Here is an 18257-nt window from a genome sequence, read left to right on the forward strand (position 1 = left end):
AGTATATAAAAAATTATATTTAGAAGATGTAAATGAAATAAAAATAATAGGAGTACATTTTACTCCATTTAGAAAATGTTACTTGGCATTTCTTTGTAACCATTTGTGAAATATACTAGCCATTTCTGAGTGAAAATGTTTTATACACCTTTTTTTTCTCAGTATATCGTATAAGTATCATAAGTGTAACTGTAATAGTTATACTAACAATTAATTAAATTCTGTGACGGGTTCTGTGTTTTATTCCAAGGCTTATGAACCCATGCGAGTGACAGGACAAAAAGATCCAAATTTAGTTGTTCATACTTCATAGATAATTTTCTCATCCGCGTAGTTGTTAATGCAAGAATCAATGTGACTGAATCAACGAATCAGTGATTTGAACTCAAGAACTGATTCATGCATGATTTCAGCCTGGTTTTGTGAACTGAACAAACTGATTCATTGAAAAGATCGGACTCAAAAGAATCAAGACTTCACTGGTTCTACTGTATACAGTTGTGGTTCTTAATATTTTTGTAGAAACCATGATACTTTTTGTTCAGGAACCTTTGATGAATAGAAAGTTTGAACGCCATTTAAAAAAAAAAAAAAAAAAAATCAAATGAATGCAGCCTTGCCATCATCGGAATAAATAAAAATGTATAATATATTTGCATGTTGTTGTTCATAGATAATTTTTCCTTCATTTAGTTAATGCAAGAATCAATGTGACTGAATTTCAAAGAGTTTAAATTGAGAACTGATTCACTGAAAAGATCTGACTCAAAAGAAAGAGTCGTTTATGAATCAGACATCACTAGCTCTCTAATAAATATGCCAAGGAATGTAACGCATGAATCATATAGAATGAGTTTATACATCACAGAAGTCATATATGCAACTCTTGTGATATTTTTTGTTGCTTTTGCATCCTTTTTGCGATTTGAAAGCTCCAGTTCCCATTTATTGTATTTTCACAGAATGACATGAGGACGAGTAAATTACATAATTTTCATTTTTGGGTGAACTATTTCTTTAAAGATGCAATCACATGTCATATTCGCCACTCGCCTATCTTTCCCCATCTCCCACTCTTTCTTCCCCTCCTCTATCATTTGTCAACCATGGATAGTCATTTGACTTTCTTCTGCATGCATTATTTTTCAGAGAATGAAATGATCCAGGGAGAGGATAAAAAGAAGACGAAAAAAACTTAGCACCTCATCACAAAACCTTATCTCCCCCATGATGTTCAGTCTATTAACCTGATTGATTGTGCCAATAATCAGCCGTCTCTCTCTTTTTTACTATTCTTTTCCCTTTCTCCATCTCAGACGTTATTGCCTCGGCTGAATTGGTTGCCCCGGTGATCGTGATTGCACCTAAGAACACATCAGTGGTTGCCGGGGCGAGTGAGGCTACTCTTGAGTGCGTTGCTAATGCAAGGTGGGTTGCCCTCGACGGCAGTGACTCACTGCCAGGGTCCTGTTAATAACAGGCTTCCTGTATAATTTCACAGATGTTTGTCATCATTACATTGTTTTTATTATCCATCACATGGTGATGTCATTTAGTGTCAGTCATTTTGAATTGTGATTATATCTGTCATTTCACATTTTCTTGCTGTAAAATTCACTTATGCACTTGTTTCAGCTTAATTAAACCAGATTCTCCTGTTCAGTTTTGTCAAATACACTATGTGGAGAAAAGTATGTAGGTGATATGATACAGTAAAGCTCAGGGCCGTGCACAGACCTTTTGAGGGGCATGTGCTGAAACTGACTACAACATTACTGTAATAAAACCATGTTTTACTGCATTTATACAATTGAAGACAAGCTGGATTCAAAAATTAGTTAGCTAGCGAAAACCTCATTTGATTAAAGATAAATTTAAAGATGAATTGCTACTGTCTGCACAGGCTATTTAAGTGTAGGCTGTTGACTATAAGATGGCAAATTATAGCCCTCTCTCTCGTGTCCCACCTGTCTCAGACCTCAAATACATAAAGAGTCTTTATAGACATAGTATTTCTTGCATAAAGAAAACGCTGTACTTATTCAAACAAGATATTTTCCGCTGCATTCAGCTGCTGTGCAGGGTTTCCAGGTTTTTCACAACAAAACTCGCGCAATTGCAACTCAACTCAATTGCAATTCGCCACTCACCTCTTTCCCCATCTCCCACTCTTTCTTCCCCTCCTCTATCATCTGTCAACCATGGATAGTCATTTGACTTTCTTCTGCATGCATTATTTTTCAGAGAACGAAATGATTCAGGGAGAGGATAAAAAGAAGAAGAAGAAAAAAACTTAGCACCTCATCACAAAACCTTATCTCCCCCATGATGTTCAGTCTATTAACCTGATTGATTGTAAATTCACATTACCAGGGGCTAAATATAACGTTATTGAGCTCGCTTCAACCCCCGGACATGAAAAACATCCCGCGGACTTGGCAACACTGCTGCTGTGGAACTTCAGTTCATTCATTCCAGATAGAGGGGGTGGAGTTATGAGGTTTTACTAACAGTTTGAGCGGATCCAACAAGATTTTAGTCACAAGCTCTATTTAATACATTTCATAAATATGAAATGTTTGTAAAACAGACAGACATAGACAGACAGTAAGGGTGATTAATGCCTTGATTTATGGAAGAAAAAAAAAACACCACCACCAAAAAGGGCACTTCGGAGTATAAGGGGAAAAAGGGCATGCGCTCTGCACAGGTTGAGCCTTACCTGTACACGTGCCTGGTAAAGCTAGCTGAGAATTTCATTTAAAAACCGTTGACCCCATAAAACTGCAGCTTTCTTTCATAAGTTGACATATTTTCTTCTTTTTTTAAATTAGCCTATATACTTTAGCTATATCACAACCATGATCTTGATTTGCCGCTTGCTTGATGGTTCTTATTCTAGAAAGCATTTGATTGGACGAAAATTGTGTAGTGCTGGATGAGTCATCAATATTTTTTAATTTGTTTTCTTGCAAGAGACTGTCAATTTTAAATATATATATATGAATTTTGTTAATATTTATAGAATACAGCATATAAACTAACATTTAAAAGCTGAAGGGGTTGATAAGATTTTTTCTTTTTTATTTATTTGATACAAAAAACAAAACAGGAGCATTGTGAAATATTATTACACTGTAAAATATATATAAAAAACTAAATTGCAGTCTCCAGTGTCACATGAATCTTAAAAATATATCGTAATTTGCTGATTTGGTGCTCAAGAAACATTTCTGATTAATATCAATGTTAAAAACAGTTGTGCTGCTTAATATTTCTGTAGAAATTGTGATGCATATATTTTTTCTTGGATTATTTGGTGAATAAAAAAGAACAGCATTTATTTCACATACTTTTGACCATGTAGTATGTATTTTTCTTGCATATTTAACACATAACTAGTTTCTGTGCTCTTCATAATTCTTGGCTTGAGTATTAATTTCAGTATGGCAGTTAATGTGCAGTGTTTTGTGTGTGTCTGCGGAGCAGATCTCTTGACAGGCTGCAGGTGTTCTGGAAGCGTAATGGGGTGAGACTAACAGCAGGAGTGGACTCGTTCGGTCGCAGGCTGGTCATCAGTAACCCCACCTCAGTGGACGTGGGTCTGTACGTGTGTGAGGCTGCGCTCAAAAACAGCAGTCAAAAGAGCACAGAGGCCAAAGCGTACCTCTCCGTGCTGGGTAAGATGATTGGTGTTACTATACATGCAGGTTCGGACAGATTTTTAAGTATTGTTTTACTGAAATGCCCTAAAGAGAAAGAGTTTGACAGATTTGAATTCAGGCATATCGTTGAATTAAATACTGCAGTCAGCTCATTTTTGTCTTGTATAATACCAGATCTCTTTTAAAGCAAGTCAGTCCACTTCCGTGGCCATTTTTTCAATGCCTTTGGGCAGTTATGTCTAGTCAAGTACAGATACAAGCTTATTTATGAATAACTGTACATATGCCAATTCAGCAATAAAATTTTGAAACATAATCAAAAGTGAAAACTATATTGTTCAATGATAACTATATTAGCATCCACATCAATGGACAGAAATGCTTGTTTATTTTAAGCACACTGTTGCAGTCATGTTCTCACAGCTCATGCTTTAAAGTCCAGTGGATTTTGATTGGCTGTCAGTGGGTCTCATTCACCTTTTTTTCTCAACTGTGTGAATTATTCATATATCTATACACAGAAATTCTCACAAATAAATTCTGCCTAATTCACAACACATGCATGTGCACATTAATTTTTCTTAACCTCGTTCTAAAGTCAGTGAATTTTGAGTAATCTAAAATGAGTTACCCTATGTGCAAAGGTTTTCTTTATATACATAAAATGCCCAAACTATCTCCATATAGGTAATTTTTGCAACGACCTGTATTTTTACAGCCTTTCGATGCTCTCGAAAAACACATACTTGCCTGAAAGCATGCACTGCAAGATCCTTAAACAGTGTGTATGTACATAATGTAATGTTTTAGTTGCACACATTGTTTCAAACTTTATATTATTTATATAATTATGTTTATAGTTAGGCTTTCAAGGCTGTTGTTAAGACTAGATGATGCCTTTACCATTAAGATGATTGTCTCTTATCATTTAACATTGCATTTTTTCTATTCATTTTTCAATTAGTTTGCTATACATACACTCAACCTACACAATACTTAATTTAGGATCTTTATCAAAGTGACCTCTCTGCTCTTGATTTAGTGACATTGCCCGGTTTTAGGTGGCCTAAATCATAGATAAAACTCTGATGGAGCATTTGACGGCTAGGCTTGTGGAAAGAGTAAGTTTGTAAATCAGAAATACATCCAAAATCCTAAAATCACAGTTGGAACTGCCTCTGTGACATTTTCATCAACAGACGCCTACATAAGACTTCGTCACGGCAGTTTAAATGCAGCCTTTAGGGACACATCTGCCCTGTTGTCTTTTTTCCTATTTAGTTACATTTTTTCTTTGTATCTCTCAGTAAGTGGGCAGACAAATTTAGAAATTTGTAAAAGTGAATTCTAATAGTACAAATTTATTCACACAGTAGCAAGTTTTATTTTTGGCAAATCATTGGCGTTTTATCTGAGCATCACGACTCTTGGTTTCCAATGTTTCCAGAAGGTCAGCAGGCTTAAACATCCTCAGCCTCCTTAACATCCATACACTTTGATCCAAAAACACAAATATTATTCTCTGCCTTGAGATCTTTTTCACCAACAGATGTGCTATGAATATTTATACCTCAACTCACACTCTTATTTTAAACCGCTACGAATTTTTTACGAATTCTTTCAATGAGTTATCTGACAGGTGTGCACCTTACATGATTGGGCGAAAGGGGGGCATGCATATGCATGAGGCAGCCAATGGAGTGATGAATAAATTGGGGCTGTTGGAGGCTCAGAGAGACTTTTATAGAAAGATAAAGTGAACATGCCAGCAGTGGAAAAGAGGTTGAGATGGAGGAGGTATTTATTGTTTCTGCTGTTGAATCAGATCCAGGCGCCAATCTGAATATGTATATCCTGATCTGCATAAAGGTACAATGAGACTGAATAAGTGTTTTGCTAGGGAAGAACCAAAAGGTGAAGAGCAAAGACAGAAGAAAGGATGAGGACAAATTAGAAAAACTGTGGCATTCGTTTTTTTGTTGCTGTTGTTGTTATTTGTTTAACCCCCTCCTTTTTTCTTGATATTCTTCGGTAAGTGAAAAGCTGTTATCAGCATCACGCTTAACAGGTCCTTTGTCTTTTTTCATTTGAAGTGAGTTAAACAAGGCGAGAGCGAGAAAAAGAAACAAATGGCAGGTGTGTGAAAAAGTAACAGGAGTCATGCTCTTCCTGTCATGAAATCTGAAAATAAAGGTGAAAAAAAAGTGCAGTAGATGAAAGGGTTTTATTTTTTATGTATACATTTATAGAAAACCTTTTTACTATTATAATGAGCTAAGTGCGGCACCAAAGACTGCTGGAAAAGTCTGGGCTCACTTTTTGATTTACATGTAGTTTAGTGAAAGTACTCATCCGTACTTTTACTCTTTCATCATGACTTCAAAATACACTTCTTGAATACAGTATCTGCCTGTTATGTCAGCAGACTCTGGAATACACTCATATTGGTATTAAATGGTGAAATATAAATGCAGGCCCACTGGCATGAGGGACACAACACATGATGTCTTCCACAAATACCTAAACAACCACCCAAAACATCTAAGCACCCACCTAACTACACACTAGTAACCATCTAGAATACATAAAAACACTTAACAACATCCTATGTATGACCTCCCAGAACTCCTAAGCAATCACCTTTTCTTCAGAAAACGTTGAAATCTTGTGTGTACTGATAAGTGTGTGTGTGTGTGTTGTATGAACACAGAGCCTCCGTACTTCACGTCAAAACCAAAGAGGTGGGTGACAACGGAAGTTGAGAAAATCGTGGAGCTTCACTGTCAGGCCAAAGGTAAGCCCCGCCCCTCCTGGAGACAAATGGCTTTGTTGCACCTATCAAATTACTGCAGCACCTCTGAGTTTGACCACTTTAGAGTCATATAATACATGTCCTACATCGTCTGCTGTTATATAACCATTCCCCTGCAGGAAACTATAATCTTTATATTGTCAGGAGTATAAAAACTGCCAGCACTTGCACAAAAAAAGTCACTTAGCTTCCAGCGCAATACCTGTCAGTCCTGAACCTTTAAATGCATCTTTTAAAAGCATAATGTTCCCATTTCTGCACAATGTTATAGCATGTTCTTTTTACTGTGGCCGGTGTGCTTTCAGATGACTATTTGCTAAAAGAACATCATTCATTTTATGTGCTGAGTCAACCGGAAGACTTTTATCGTAGCCGTTTGTCGCCTCACAAATTTGACGTTTTCGCCAAGCGCACCACATCGACCCCCCCGCTCGTTTCCTCCACGTGTCCTTATTTGAATTCATCTTTATTTAATCGACTAAATGAGTGATCTAGAATAAGCGGTCAAGTACATTACAAAAGGCGAACGAGGCGCTAATGGAATTAGCTGCTAATTGGCATCAGTCTTCATATTACGTTAGGATCTAGTTAAAAGATATTAGGTATATCATTGGCTCACAGGGCAACGGAGGATTAGAATACAACTAGAAAATCCTTTTAACAAGCTGTGTAAATCTGACCTACATTTCAGCAACAAAGTGCCAAGTGTCTAAAAGTTAAACTTTTCATGACTTCTAACAAGGAAAAATCGTAAAGAGAGACCTCAAACGGTTCTTTTTTTCTCCCCTTCTTTCTATTGTAATATTTTTCTCCTTTATTTAACAGAAATCTGGACAGTTTCACTTTCATGAAACTTTTGAAAACTACTGAGACTTTTCCTTTTTTTGTGGCAGAGATTGTACCTCTGCAATTTACACTTGCTGTGAATCTCGTCTCGTTCTTTTTGCACTTTCGTAAGGGTGTGAAGCTGAGTTTGTGCGCACTTTGTCATAAACTGTCAGAAATTTAATTACAGCGAGCTTCTTTTCGACAGTCTTATTTTAACATCCTTGTCTTGCATCCCCGTGGGTGTGACACAACTATCAACGATGGGAGGCGGATGGAGCAGATTCACGCTATTTGACCTTTTAAAGTGTTGAGCTGCAGGATTTACATATTGTGATGAGCATATCACGAGTTCCTTCAGATGAACTTAATTTACAATTATTGCTAATACATATAATTGCCGTTTTATTCGTTTTTGTGCTCGCTTCTTGATTTCTCGCTCCCTCTCTCTTGATCTCCCTCTCTTATCCTCTCCAAATCTTCTGCTTTTTTGTCTGTGAAGCATGTCAAAATTTTATTGGAAGTTTAATCAATCAAAGCCAATTTATTAGATTAAATTTTCATTAATTAAACCAAAGTGTGCCCTGATGAAGGTCTATTGATGAAAACGTTAACTTGTGATAAATCAAGCAGTATGTGTGTGTGTGTGTGTATGTGTGTGTTTGTCTGCTTTGATAATAATTCTCTTTTCTCTATTTTGGTCTGCATTACTAAGACCAAAATATATTAAAAAGTATATTAATATAGTGAAAAATTATTACAGCTATATCAGTTACTAACTATTTCTATTTTAATATATTTTCAAATTTACTTTATTCCTATGATAACAAAATGTAGCTATTACTGCAGTCTTTATGTTCACATCATACTTCAGACATTGTAAAATGCTGATGCTTAATTATTATAAATTATTATTGGTTCACAATTATTAATAATGGTTGTGTTGAAATCAGAATTTGCTACTTAAAATGTTTGCGGAAAGCATGATACATTTTTTTTTATTATTAATGCATACATAATAGAAAAAGAATAGAGAATGTGTTTGAGGGTAATTTTTATAGGAAATAGAAAGAAAACAAGTACATAAAATAGAAAAAGAATAGAGAACGAGTTAGAGGGTCAGATGGTCAATTTACTATTATTATAATTTAATATTAAGCAACTGTTTCCAACATTGATAAGCAGATCAGAATTATTCCTGAAGGACACTAAATACTGGAGTAATAATGCTGAAAAATCAGCTTTGCAACAAAGAAATAAATTATATTTTAAAGGATATTAAAATAAAAACTAATAATAATTTTTTTTTAAACTGTATTTCAATTTGGAATATTTATAACTTTTTATGTTTTTTTCTGTATTTTTGGTCAAATAAAGGCAGCATTAAAGATCTTACCTAGATATACTCATATCGTACTTATATATATGTATGTATGGGGGTGTAACGGTACACATATTTGTACCAAACCGTTTCGGTATGGGTCTTCGGTATGGGAAAAATGAACTTTTTCTCTATATTCAAATTTTTTTAGATGCACCTGTATGTATATATATATATATATATATATATATATATATATATATATATATATAATAGTGATATTTATTTAAACACATTGTCATGGTTCATGTATTATTCAGGGATTCCCACACCGAAGCTGGAATGGTTCAAAGATGCCATCCCCCTCTCAACACTGAACAACCCTCGATACAAGCTCACCTCCTCCTCAATGGTTCTGCAAGTGCGGAGAATTCAGCTGGACGATGCTGGAATTTTCCAGTGCTTCGCTGAAAACACGGCCGGAGAAATCCAGGCATATACCAATTTGGTTGTCACAAGTAAGATGAACAGCTATAGGAACATTTAATCAACATATGGAATACTGCTATCATTTACTCACCCACATGTTGTTCCAAACCTGTATGACTGAGAGGCCTTGAGTAGCACAAAGACATTTTGAATTTATTTTGGTGCTTTTTGGTGCTAGTTACCAGATGTTTTCATTATATGGACACAGAATTCTTCCTAAAAAAAATATTTTTTTTTAATTCCACTGGAAAAGAAAAGTAATACGACTTTGGAACGACATGAGGGTGAGTAATTGATGACAGAATTTTCATTTCTGGGTGAACTATTGCTTCAAGCTAATGGGAGGATGATACATAAATACAGCCATGAATGTTTTAAAAGTCAGTGATCTTGCTCTCTTTCCCTCTCGGTTGTGAATTGATCAGGGAGTTCAGAGACCCCTCATTGATCTGTGTAATTAATCAGTGTCTACTGAGAGATCAACCTTTAACACACACACACACACACACACACACACACAGCACTTAATCAACACCTCCAGCTCTCTCTCTCGCTTAGTCATCCTCATCTTTTTTTCTCTCAAGTTTCATTTCACTTCACACCATTTTTTATTTAAGTTTGAGAGTTTTAAGTTAGGCAAATTCATCATGTTTATGAAATTAATTAGCAAGTGAATAACTTGAATAACTGAATGTGATAATACTGGTGTGATATTTAAAACCACAGTTTGTTCACTCTAAATACTGCATGTACATATATGTGTATATATATATATATATATATATATATATCTATGCAGTGACCCCAAATAATTGAACACTCAAGTCTTACATAAAATGTATTAATTTCATTGCATTCGATATCAAAATATCAAACCAAATCGCATTTGCAAACAAGGAATGCTAGAGCTACATTACAATTCAAAAGTTCTGAAACACTTGGCATTAAAGAGGTCATATGATAAATGCACTTCTGATCAGAATGTTATCTGAACAGCGTGTCCTGGTCCAGAGGTAGTCGAGGACGCATTGTGATCAGATCTCAGTGTAATGTAAACGCCTTGGGATTACTATTATTACTATTATTATTATTATACAATCTTACTAACCTCAAACTTCTAGTGCACCTATTTTTTTGGTATCTTAGAATTCATTTACTGCTGAAGTAAACCCAAATGGAAGTCATTCCATTTCAAAATGATTTTTAAGTTTTAAGTTCAAAAAATGATTTTTAAGAGTTTCCCTGAGATTTTAATCATTGTCACAAAAATAATGTGTTAATAAATTGTATTACGCCATTATAAGCTACTATGTGTTAGTGTAGGTTACATGAAATCAATGATTTATAAATGTAATAATATTTATGCATACATCTTTTTGGGGGTCATATTAATTTTATGGAATATTTGTTTTAAAAAAGTATATTTGCCACACTTAAGGACAAGTTTTGTCCTTCTTAGTTATCAAGAAGTTATCTAGTCAGGTTTGTAATCTTAGTTATCTTGTACTTGTATTTGCATTTCTTTGACCGTTCTGTCGACCCCACTTTCTCACACACCACAATTGGTTGATTATATTCAATGCCTGCATACGACTGAACTACTTTTCAGTCCTGATTCATCCTCCCATTTTAAGCAATTTAGAAATCCTGGCCAGAAAATTTCCAGAAAAAGAGGATGCGTATTCACCCTTATCACCTCTATATTTCTTAGATTTTCAGTTATTTGACTTGTTTTCATGGTAGGCGTGTCGCCATCTTTCACAACGCCCCCTTCTGACATCACTGTGATTGATGGAACGTCAGCTGTCTTCACCTGTGAGACATCCGGTGCCCCCAAACCTGCCATTGTTTGGAGGAAAGGTACATTAGATTATATTCACACTCCTTTGCACATCATTTACACGGTTACACGTTAAACTTGCAAGCAGTGACTAAAACCTTGTGAATCTTGCAGGTTTTCAGGTGTTAGCGAGCGGATCGGTGCAGATGCCTCGTTTCACTCTGCTGGAGTCTGGAGGCTTACAGATACTCCCCATAATGCCGAGCGACGCAGGAAACTATACATGCTTGGCATCTAATTCTGAGGGACTGGTCAACGCAACCGTGGCCCTGACAGTTTTGAGTACGAAAGTGTAAAATTGTGAAAAAATATGTCATTTTTAATGACTTGAAAGTACAAACAAATTAAGTGTATTTGAAATTCAGCGGAGGCAGGATTGCAGACAATTTCCAAACATGCCTTTTATCAGCAGTCATTGTTCGGCTTAATAGCAGCATTCATTAGCTAGGCTGATTGTAAAGGCATAGCAGAGCACAGTATTTGTGAAATGTTAAGTCTTTTGCAGTAATTTCACACCGGAATAGTGTCATCCTTAAATCCCAAGGCCTCGGTTTATCTTGCTCTGCATGCTTAATGAAGCTGATGTAGGTTTACGCTCAAGCGTGGGTGCATGGAAGTGTCTAAGAGCATTTTTGACATCCAGCCTAAATAATGCTGTTTGTGGATTGGCCACTTAAAAAGAAAAGCAAGAAGTCTGTCGGATTAAAACTGCAGTGTGTAATTTATGCACTATTGGCGCCGCCAAAATGGAATTTCGAAAAACTACTCCCATCTACCACTTTTCAGGCAAAAAACGATAGTCCTGGCCCAAACCCATGCATTGGTTGAGCTGGGAATTGACATGTCGGGCCGCAGAGCAACTGTGTTAGGGCTATTATAGTTAACTTAAATTAAATTAAATCGATAAAAAAAAAATATATATATATATATATATTTATTTTTTTTGTTACTTGAAATAAACGTTAACTGAACTGAAATAAAAAAAGTTACTAAAATGCTAGCTAAAATTAAAATGGAAAATATAAAAATAAAAACTGATTCAAAATATTAATAAAAACTAAAATAGTATCTCAATGATACTAAAATAACACTCTCTGTGCATTAAACTGGGAGAAAGTGTTTAAATGATGAAAATATTACACGCATTAGCTTTAATCAAGTCAATTGGACCTAGTGGGTTGTGTGTGAGAGAGAATTTGTTCATTTGCTTAGCCGTATATATGTTCATTGAGACGCAGTGTGAATATTTGAACGTTCATGCTTTGTAAATTTCATTATGTTTTGCTAATGAAGCTGTCAGTGGGAATTACCTAATAGGGTTAAAAGAACTGTGAATAATGATGTTGGTAATGATTGAACTGTGGCGTGATTTTGTCCTAAACTGCATTTTATTAATCAGGTCGAACCTTCATTTCATCACCCCCTGAGGATCAGCGTGTCATCAAGGGAACTACTGCTGTGCTGAACTGCGCCGCAACCCACGACCCCAGAGTCACCGTCAGGTCAGAGCTTGAGCTGAGATGCATGTTGTGGAACGCATCTTGACATTTAAATTTCTCAAACTTAATAATATTGTCTCTGCAAGGTCTGCATTGGTTTTTGCTAATTAGCGAAGCAGCAGTAAGCCAAGCATTGCTTTTGCTATTATTCAAAACCTGCTCACCCCGCACAACTTGTGCTACAGACATGAATGAGTCCTTAAATCGTGCCACTTTTCTAAGCTATTTGAAGGTCGACTTGAGGCGGATGAGCTATGATGTAAATGCTGAATAATTTCCCACAGTAGATGCACATCAAAAACAAGTCATGTGACTGAATAATTTGCACATAACTTATTTTTATTGTGTGCCAATTAGCTAGGAATGTGGAATGGGAGCGCTGATTATTCACAAGTTGTCTTTGCAATATTGATGTTAAAATATTACTCAATAAGTTGCTGAATAAATTGATCAAAAGTGACAGTCAATACTTTAAGATTGTTACAAAAAAATTATTTTTCAAATAAATGTTAAGTCTTTTTATTCATTAAATCAACATATTAAATCATATAAGGATTGTGTGACACTCAAGACTAGAGCAATGGCTGCTGAAAGTTCAGCTTTGCATCACAGGAATAAATCACTTTTAAAAATATATTAAATAGAAATATAAATTGTAATAATATTTCACAATATTACCGTTTTTACTTTATTTTTAATCAAATAAATGCAACCCTAGTGTCTAATTAAGTCATATGCTGTTGCTGCTGCCAAAATGGTTTATTTTTAAGCTTGTCCTTGCTGAAAAGACCTGCATGAATGTCAGGTGTATTGTGTTTAGTGCCAGTTTATCTGATAAAACACAATATTTACTGCTAACCAGCTATGATAGTTGAACCATTAAACCATTCTGGCAACCACAAAACACAAACATATATATATTTGTTTTTATTAGTTTACATTAGAGACAGCTTACCTCCTTGTTTAGGTCATTATGAAGCATATAAGGGAAAGAAGCCGTCATATGGCATTTGATGTTGTTCTGTTTCAGGAGGCTAAGTGCATTTTCTGCAGGTCTTTGGTGTGTGATATTTTTGGTGGATTATGAGTCATCATAAAGAGTCTTATTCTCCGCAGATATGCATGGAAGAAAGGAACCAAGCCTCTGAGCGTGTCGACTGGTGGGCGAGTGTCAATGAAGGAAGGTTCGCTCCACATCAGCCAGACGTGGTCCGGAGACATCGGAGACTACATCTGTAGGGTCATCTCACCTGCTGGAAACGACTCAAAAACCGCCCGACTGGAAGTCATGTAAGCGGAAATAGACACACAGAGATCCTCACCAACATGTACGCTCGATACGAAGCACTCAGAAGCGAATACACTTGTACAGTTCACGTGCGCTCGCTACGTATTGGAGTGCTATTGTAGGAGGAAGATGCTTGGACCTCAGCTGCAGTTCTGAAGCCAAGAGAACCATCCAAAAAATGGGCTGTAATGATAGGACAGAGGATGGAGCACCTGTGATTGTGCATGTGTGTGTGTGTGGCAGGAGGAAGATAAAGTGAGAGTGTAATAAGATAGGCCTGATGCCCAAGGCCAAGATCAGCTGCTTTGACGACTAGCCAATGTTGCTACACTTCTGTGGCATCAGGAACTAATTAAACACACACACACGCGCACAAGCTTAGATATTAATTACTGCTTCTAGATGGCTAAATGCTGTTCTCCCATGGATTGTAGTATGGATGGATGCAGAGGAAGTATCATTGATCTTAGTAGATGAAATACACAGACAACTACGAATGACAGGCGGAGTGCAGTGCTTGTTTTATTGGATGCGTTTGAAAATATTATTCACAATCAGAAAGATATAAACATACCAGATCGACCTAAAGGCCTAAAAATGTGCCTTTTGTGTCAAAAGTCTTTCTTAACCAAGTAAAATGATTGCATGTCATTACATGTACACTACGCTTTTATTCAGGAAGAATGAGTTCAATTGATTAGAAGTCACAGTAAAGACATTTATAATGTTACAAAAGATTTCTCTTTCAAATAAATGCTGTTCTTTTGAACTCTGTTCATCAAAGAAACCTGAAAAAAATGGATCACTGTTGGATCCCCCCAAATATTAAGCAGCACAACTATTTTCAATATTAATAATAACAAGAAATGATTTCTGAAGGATCGGGTTTCTCAAACACTCCCCCATACACCATTGGTCAGCCAAACAGATAGTCCCGCCCCAAACTCATGTCATTGGTTGAGCCAAATGTTGCTGTGTTGCTAGTTTTTGGTGGAAATCAACCTATATTACAAGCTTGAATATTATTCTTATTAAAAAAATTGTGAGTGTAGCTTATGGAATTGCAGCACAGCTCAACTGTGAGAAAAAAGTAAAAATATTACAAATCATAAATCATACAAAACATTACTGTAATAAACTGTATGATTCGCAAATGTACTTTCAAGACTGCATTGTCGCACAATTCTTTTAGTACTACTTAACGGAATGCATAATAAAACAATGTTTAATTTAAGACACGTTATTCTGTGAGAAAAAACAGTTTTCGGCTGGCTTTAGAAAAGCCAACAGCTGACATTTAAATTATGAAATGAACACATGCGATTTCAATAATAACAATAATACCTTTGACAGTCACATTAAGATAACAGAGCGCCACAATATATTCCTACCTTTAATATTACAGCCTGCAAACTCTTTCGAAAGAAAACTCATCAGACGGTTGAAGGAGAGGCAATGCTTCACATGCTAATGTGATTTCACAGACTTTCAAGTTAATCTCATGCAGTGGACAGGTCCTCTTATTACCACATGTTAGACAACTGCAGAGCAGTTCCTTGCTTAAAACAATATTGGCTGTTATTGCATATTTAGGCTGTTGTGACAGATGGGCATAAATTCTCACGCACATATTACAAGCATCTGCAAATGACATAATTGTATTACGTGATATTGTAATGTAGTTTTCATAAACGTAACGTTGTTGAAGAAACAGTGGAACTTTTTTATCTTGCAGCAGTGGAAAGTAATGTTAAAGGGACGGTTCACAGAGAAATTAAACTTCTGTCATTTTACTCAACCTCATATTGTTCAAAATCCTGATGACTTTCATCAAAAACAAAACAAAAAGGAGGTACTAGGTTAAATGTTCATACTGCACTTTAAGACTCCACAAACCCCTTTGTTTTTTGTGTGATAGTTGTATCTACCCACCATTTGTCCTCCACAGAACCCCAGAAGCACCGATTTGAAAGTGCACACTGCAACAAAGACACAAATCTACACAAAGTGACTTACATGCAATTGAACACATAAGCCTAAGAGCTATTTATGCTATTTGAGTTGAGCGTCTCTATTAGTATTGCTCATAGTTTAGAGTAGGTATTTGAGCTCATAACCCTAATAAACTTGACTCATCCTACACCGTATGTGCAACAGACATGAATGATACCTCAAAACTGACTAACCAAATATGGGGAAAAAAACAACAAGACAAAAATAAAGAAGGAAAAAAAACAATACTATAATACATACCATAGTTTTACAAGAGAAATAGTATGGTATTAATGGTTAGTAATGGTATTTTTTAATAGAGAAATCCCCAAATTTAAAGGAATAGTTCATCTAAAAATGACAAGTTTAGGTGCCATCCAAGATGTAGATGAGTTTGCTTCTTCATCTAAACAGTTTTGGAGAAATTTAACATTACATCAGTTACTCACCAATAGATACTCTGCAGTGAATGGGTGCCGTTATTATGGATAAGGGACTCGAAGTTTAGCTGGAAGCAATAGTTTGAGGTTAAAAACATCTTAATAGTGGGTTTATTGCAAACGCACAGCTTTTCACTTCACAAAATGTTAATTGATAGACCAGAGTTTTGTGGATTATTGTGATGTTTTTATCAGCTTGTTTAACTCTGATTGTGACGGCACCCATTCACTGCAGAGCATCCATTTGTGAGTAATGTTAAGTGATGTAATGCTAAATATGGTACAAATATATACAAACTCCATCTTGGATGGCCTGAAAATGACTAATTTATCAGTTTTTGGGTGAACAATTTTTTTAGGTCGAAATTTGACTTTTTCTTAAAATATAGACCTTATGTACTGTAGCTCCGTCCCTTTTCAGCACTGTGCTCGTTGTCTTCTGTCTTCTGTTTATATTTCCACAGCATAAAGGTAAGGTCGTACAAATTTATGAATGACGTGTTAAAAACTTCCCAGTCTTCTGACATTTATGACATCCTCTTTAAACATTACAAAGCTTGTGATAACTTTCGTTTATTCAGTTAGTAAATGCACTTCACCAGCTACAGTAATTACTCTTCAACAGTGATGCTATAAAGCTACTGCAAAAACTGAAGTTCAAAGGCAAAATTCTCTGAAAACTGTTCCCTGAATTGAATTCAAATTTGAATTGTGTTTAAATGTACCACACTGCAAAATACATATAAGCATATTTTGATTCATAATTTGGCTTTCTCTCTCTCTCTTTTTTCAGAGAACTTCCCCATTCTCCACGTAACCTGCAGGTGGCTCTGAACGAGACAGACAGCAGAACAGTTCTTCTGTCTTGGGTTCGGCCCTTTGATGGGAACAGTCCTCTTCTGCGTTACATCATTGAGCTCTCTGAGAACAGTAAGTGTGTGCACTATTTATATGAGCTTTGGCATATGGTTTATTAAACTTAATGCACCTTTCAATTAAGCTGGTTTGCAGCCAGTGGATTCTACCGAAGAAGGTCTCTCTCATTTACCTCTTGCTGTCTTCCTCCTTAAGATCAGACAGACAGGCTGAAGTGAGTGAGAAGAGAAGAGAAATGGAAGTTGATTGTAATGGAGGGTAGTGGGAGGAGGTTTGTTTCCACTGTATTAAGCCAAGACTGTTATTGGTGGAAGATGAATGCTGGAAGAAGAGAGAGAGAGATTGATTTGTGTATCGTCAAAGGAAAGACAATGAAATATGTGGGTGGGGCGGAGGTGCTGGATGTCTAATAAACACCAAGATCTTTTTGTCATCATATACACAAACGTACAAACACACAGAGTTGATTTTCAGTAAATCCAAATGATCACACATTCTTTTTTTGATGGTTTTGTGCGTGAGTGTGTGTCTGTATTGGTATTCATGTGCGTCCCTGCGGCTTAATATTTACTGCTCCTGTTGAATTTGTGATTTATTTTTTGCAGTTGCTCATAGTTTCTGTCTTTTCTTCTCTTGGGTCTGCTTGAGTGGTTTCACCATCTAAATTGTTCATTGATCTGCTTCCCATCATTTTTAATGTACTGCAAACACACACACAAACACACACTCTCATATATTGGGTGTTGTGGGTAGTAACGCCTCCAGAATAAACAACAGCACAGTCAGATTCATCATTTACCCAACTGCTGTAAAAAAAGAGATGATTCAAACAACTCATAATAAATCAAGTAAAATATGAAAAAGAAAAACAATACTCCCCTTTGACACTATTTTACCTGTTGTCTTTAGGATTGTGAAATAATCTAGTAAGAATAAATAAATGTGGTAAAAGCAGCCATGTTGTCTTTATTCTTTCTCATTACATTTATGATTAATATTTTACATTATAGCGAGCCTGTTGAATGTGATTTCAGTTGAGTTTGTAGTAGTGACAGAAACATATATTGTCCAAAAAAATAGATTCTTATTAACATCAGCCAATGTATACACTATATCAATTTACAATTCACAATTCTTAATATTTACAATTAAGACATCCTCTGTTTATATTGATAGAATGTATACTGAATTCTTATAATAATGATAATAA

At 35.8% G+C, this 18257-nt stretch overlaps 1 protein-coding gene across 1 annotated transcript in view; it reads left to right on the plus strand.

The window, feature by feature from the left end:
• The window catches only part of LOC306873881 (protein sidekick-1-like), a gene marked incomplete at its 3' end in the record, with an annotated part of 220011 nt that overhangs the window by 130536 nt on the left and 71218 nt on the right, over nucleotides 1-18257 (plus strand). Inside the window, exons 8-16 of the mRNA XM_079423407.1 lie at nucleotides 1317-1428; nucleotides 3490-3680; nucleotides 6376-6459; nucleotides 8944-9141; nucleotides 10856-10972; nucleotides 11067-11234; nucleotides 12352-12454; nucleotides 13568-13741; nucleotides 16965-17101. Of these exons, the coding sequence (XP_079279533.1) occupies nucleotides 1317-1428; nucleotides 3490-3680; nucleotides 6376-6459; nucleotides 8944-9141; nucleotides 10856-10972; nucleotides 11067-11234; nucleotides 12352-12454; nucleotides 13568-13741; nucleotides 16965-17101 (1284 nt within the window). The remainder of the gene's footprint in view (nucleotides 1-1316; nucleotides 1429-3489; nucleotides 3681-6375; nucleotides 6460-8943; nucleotides 9142-10855; nucleotides 10973-11066; nucleotides 11235-12351; nucleotides 12455-13567; nucleotides 13742-16964; nucleotides 17102-18257) is intronic.

This window comes from Barbus barbus (genome assembly GCF_936440315.1).
Source record: "Barbus barbus genome assembly, chromosome: 8".
In the NCBI taxonomy this organism is placed as follows: domain Eukaryota; kingdom Metazoa; phylum Chordata; class Actinopteri; order Cypriniformes; family Cyprinidae; genus Barbus; species Barbus barbus.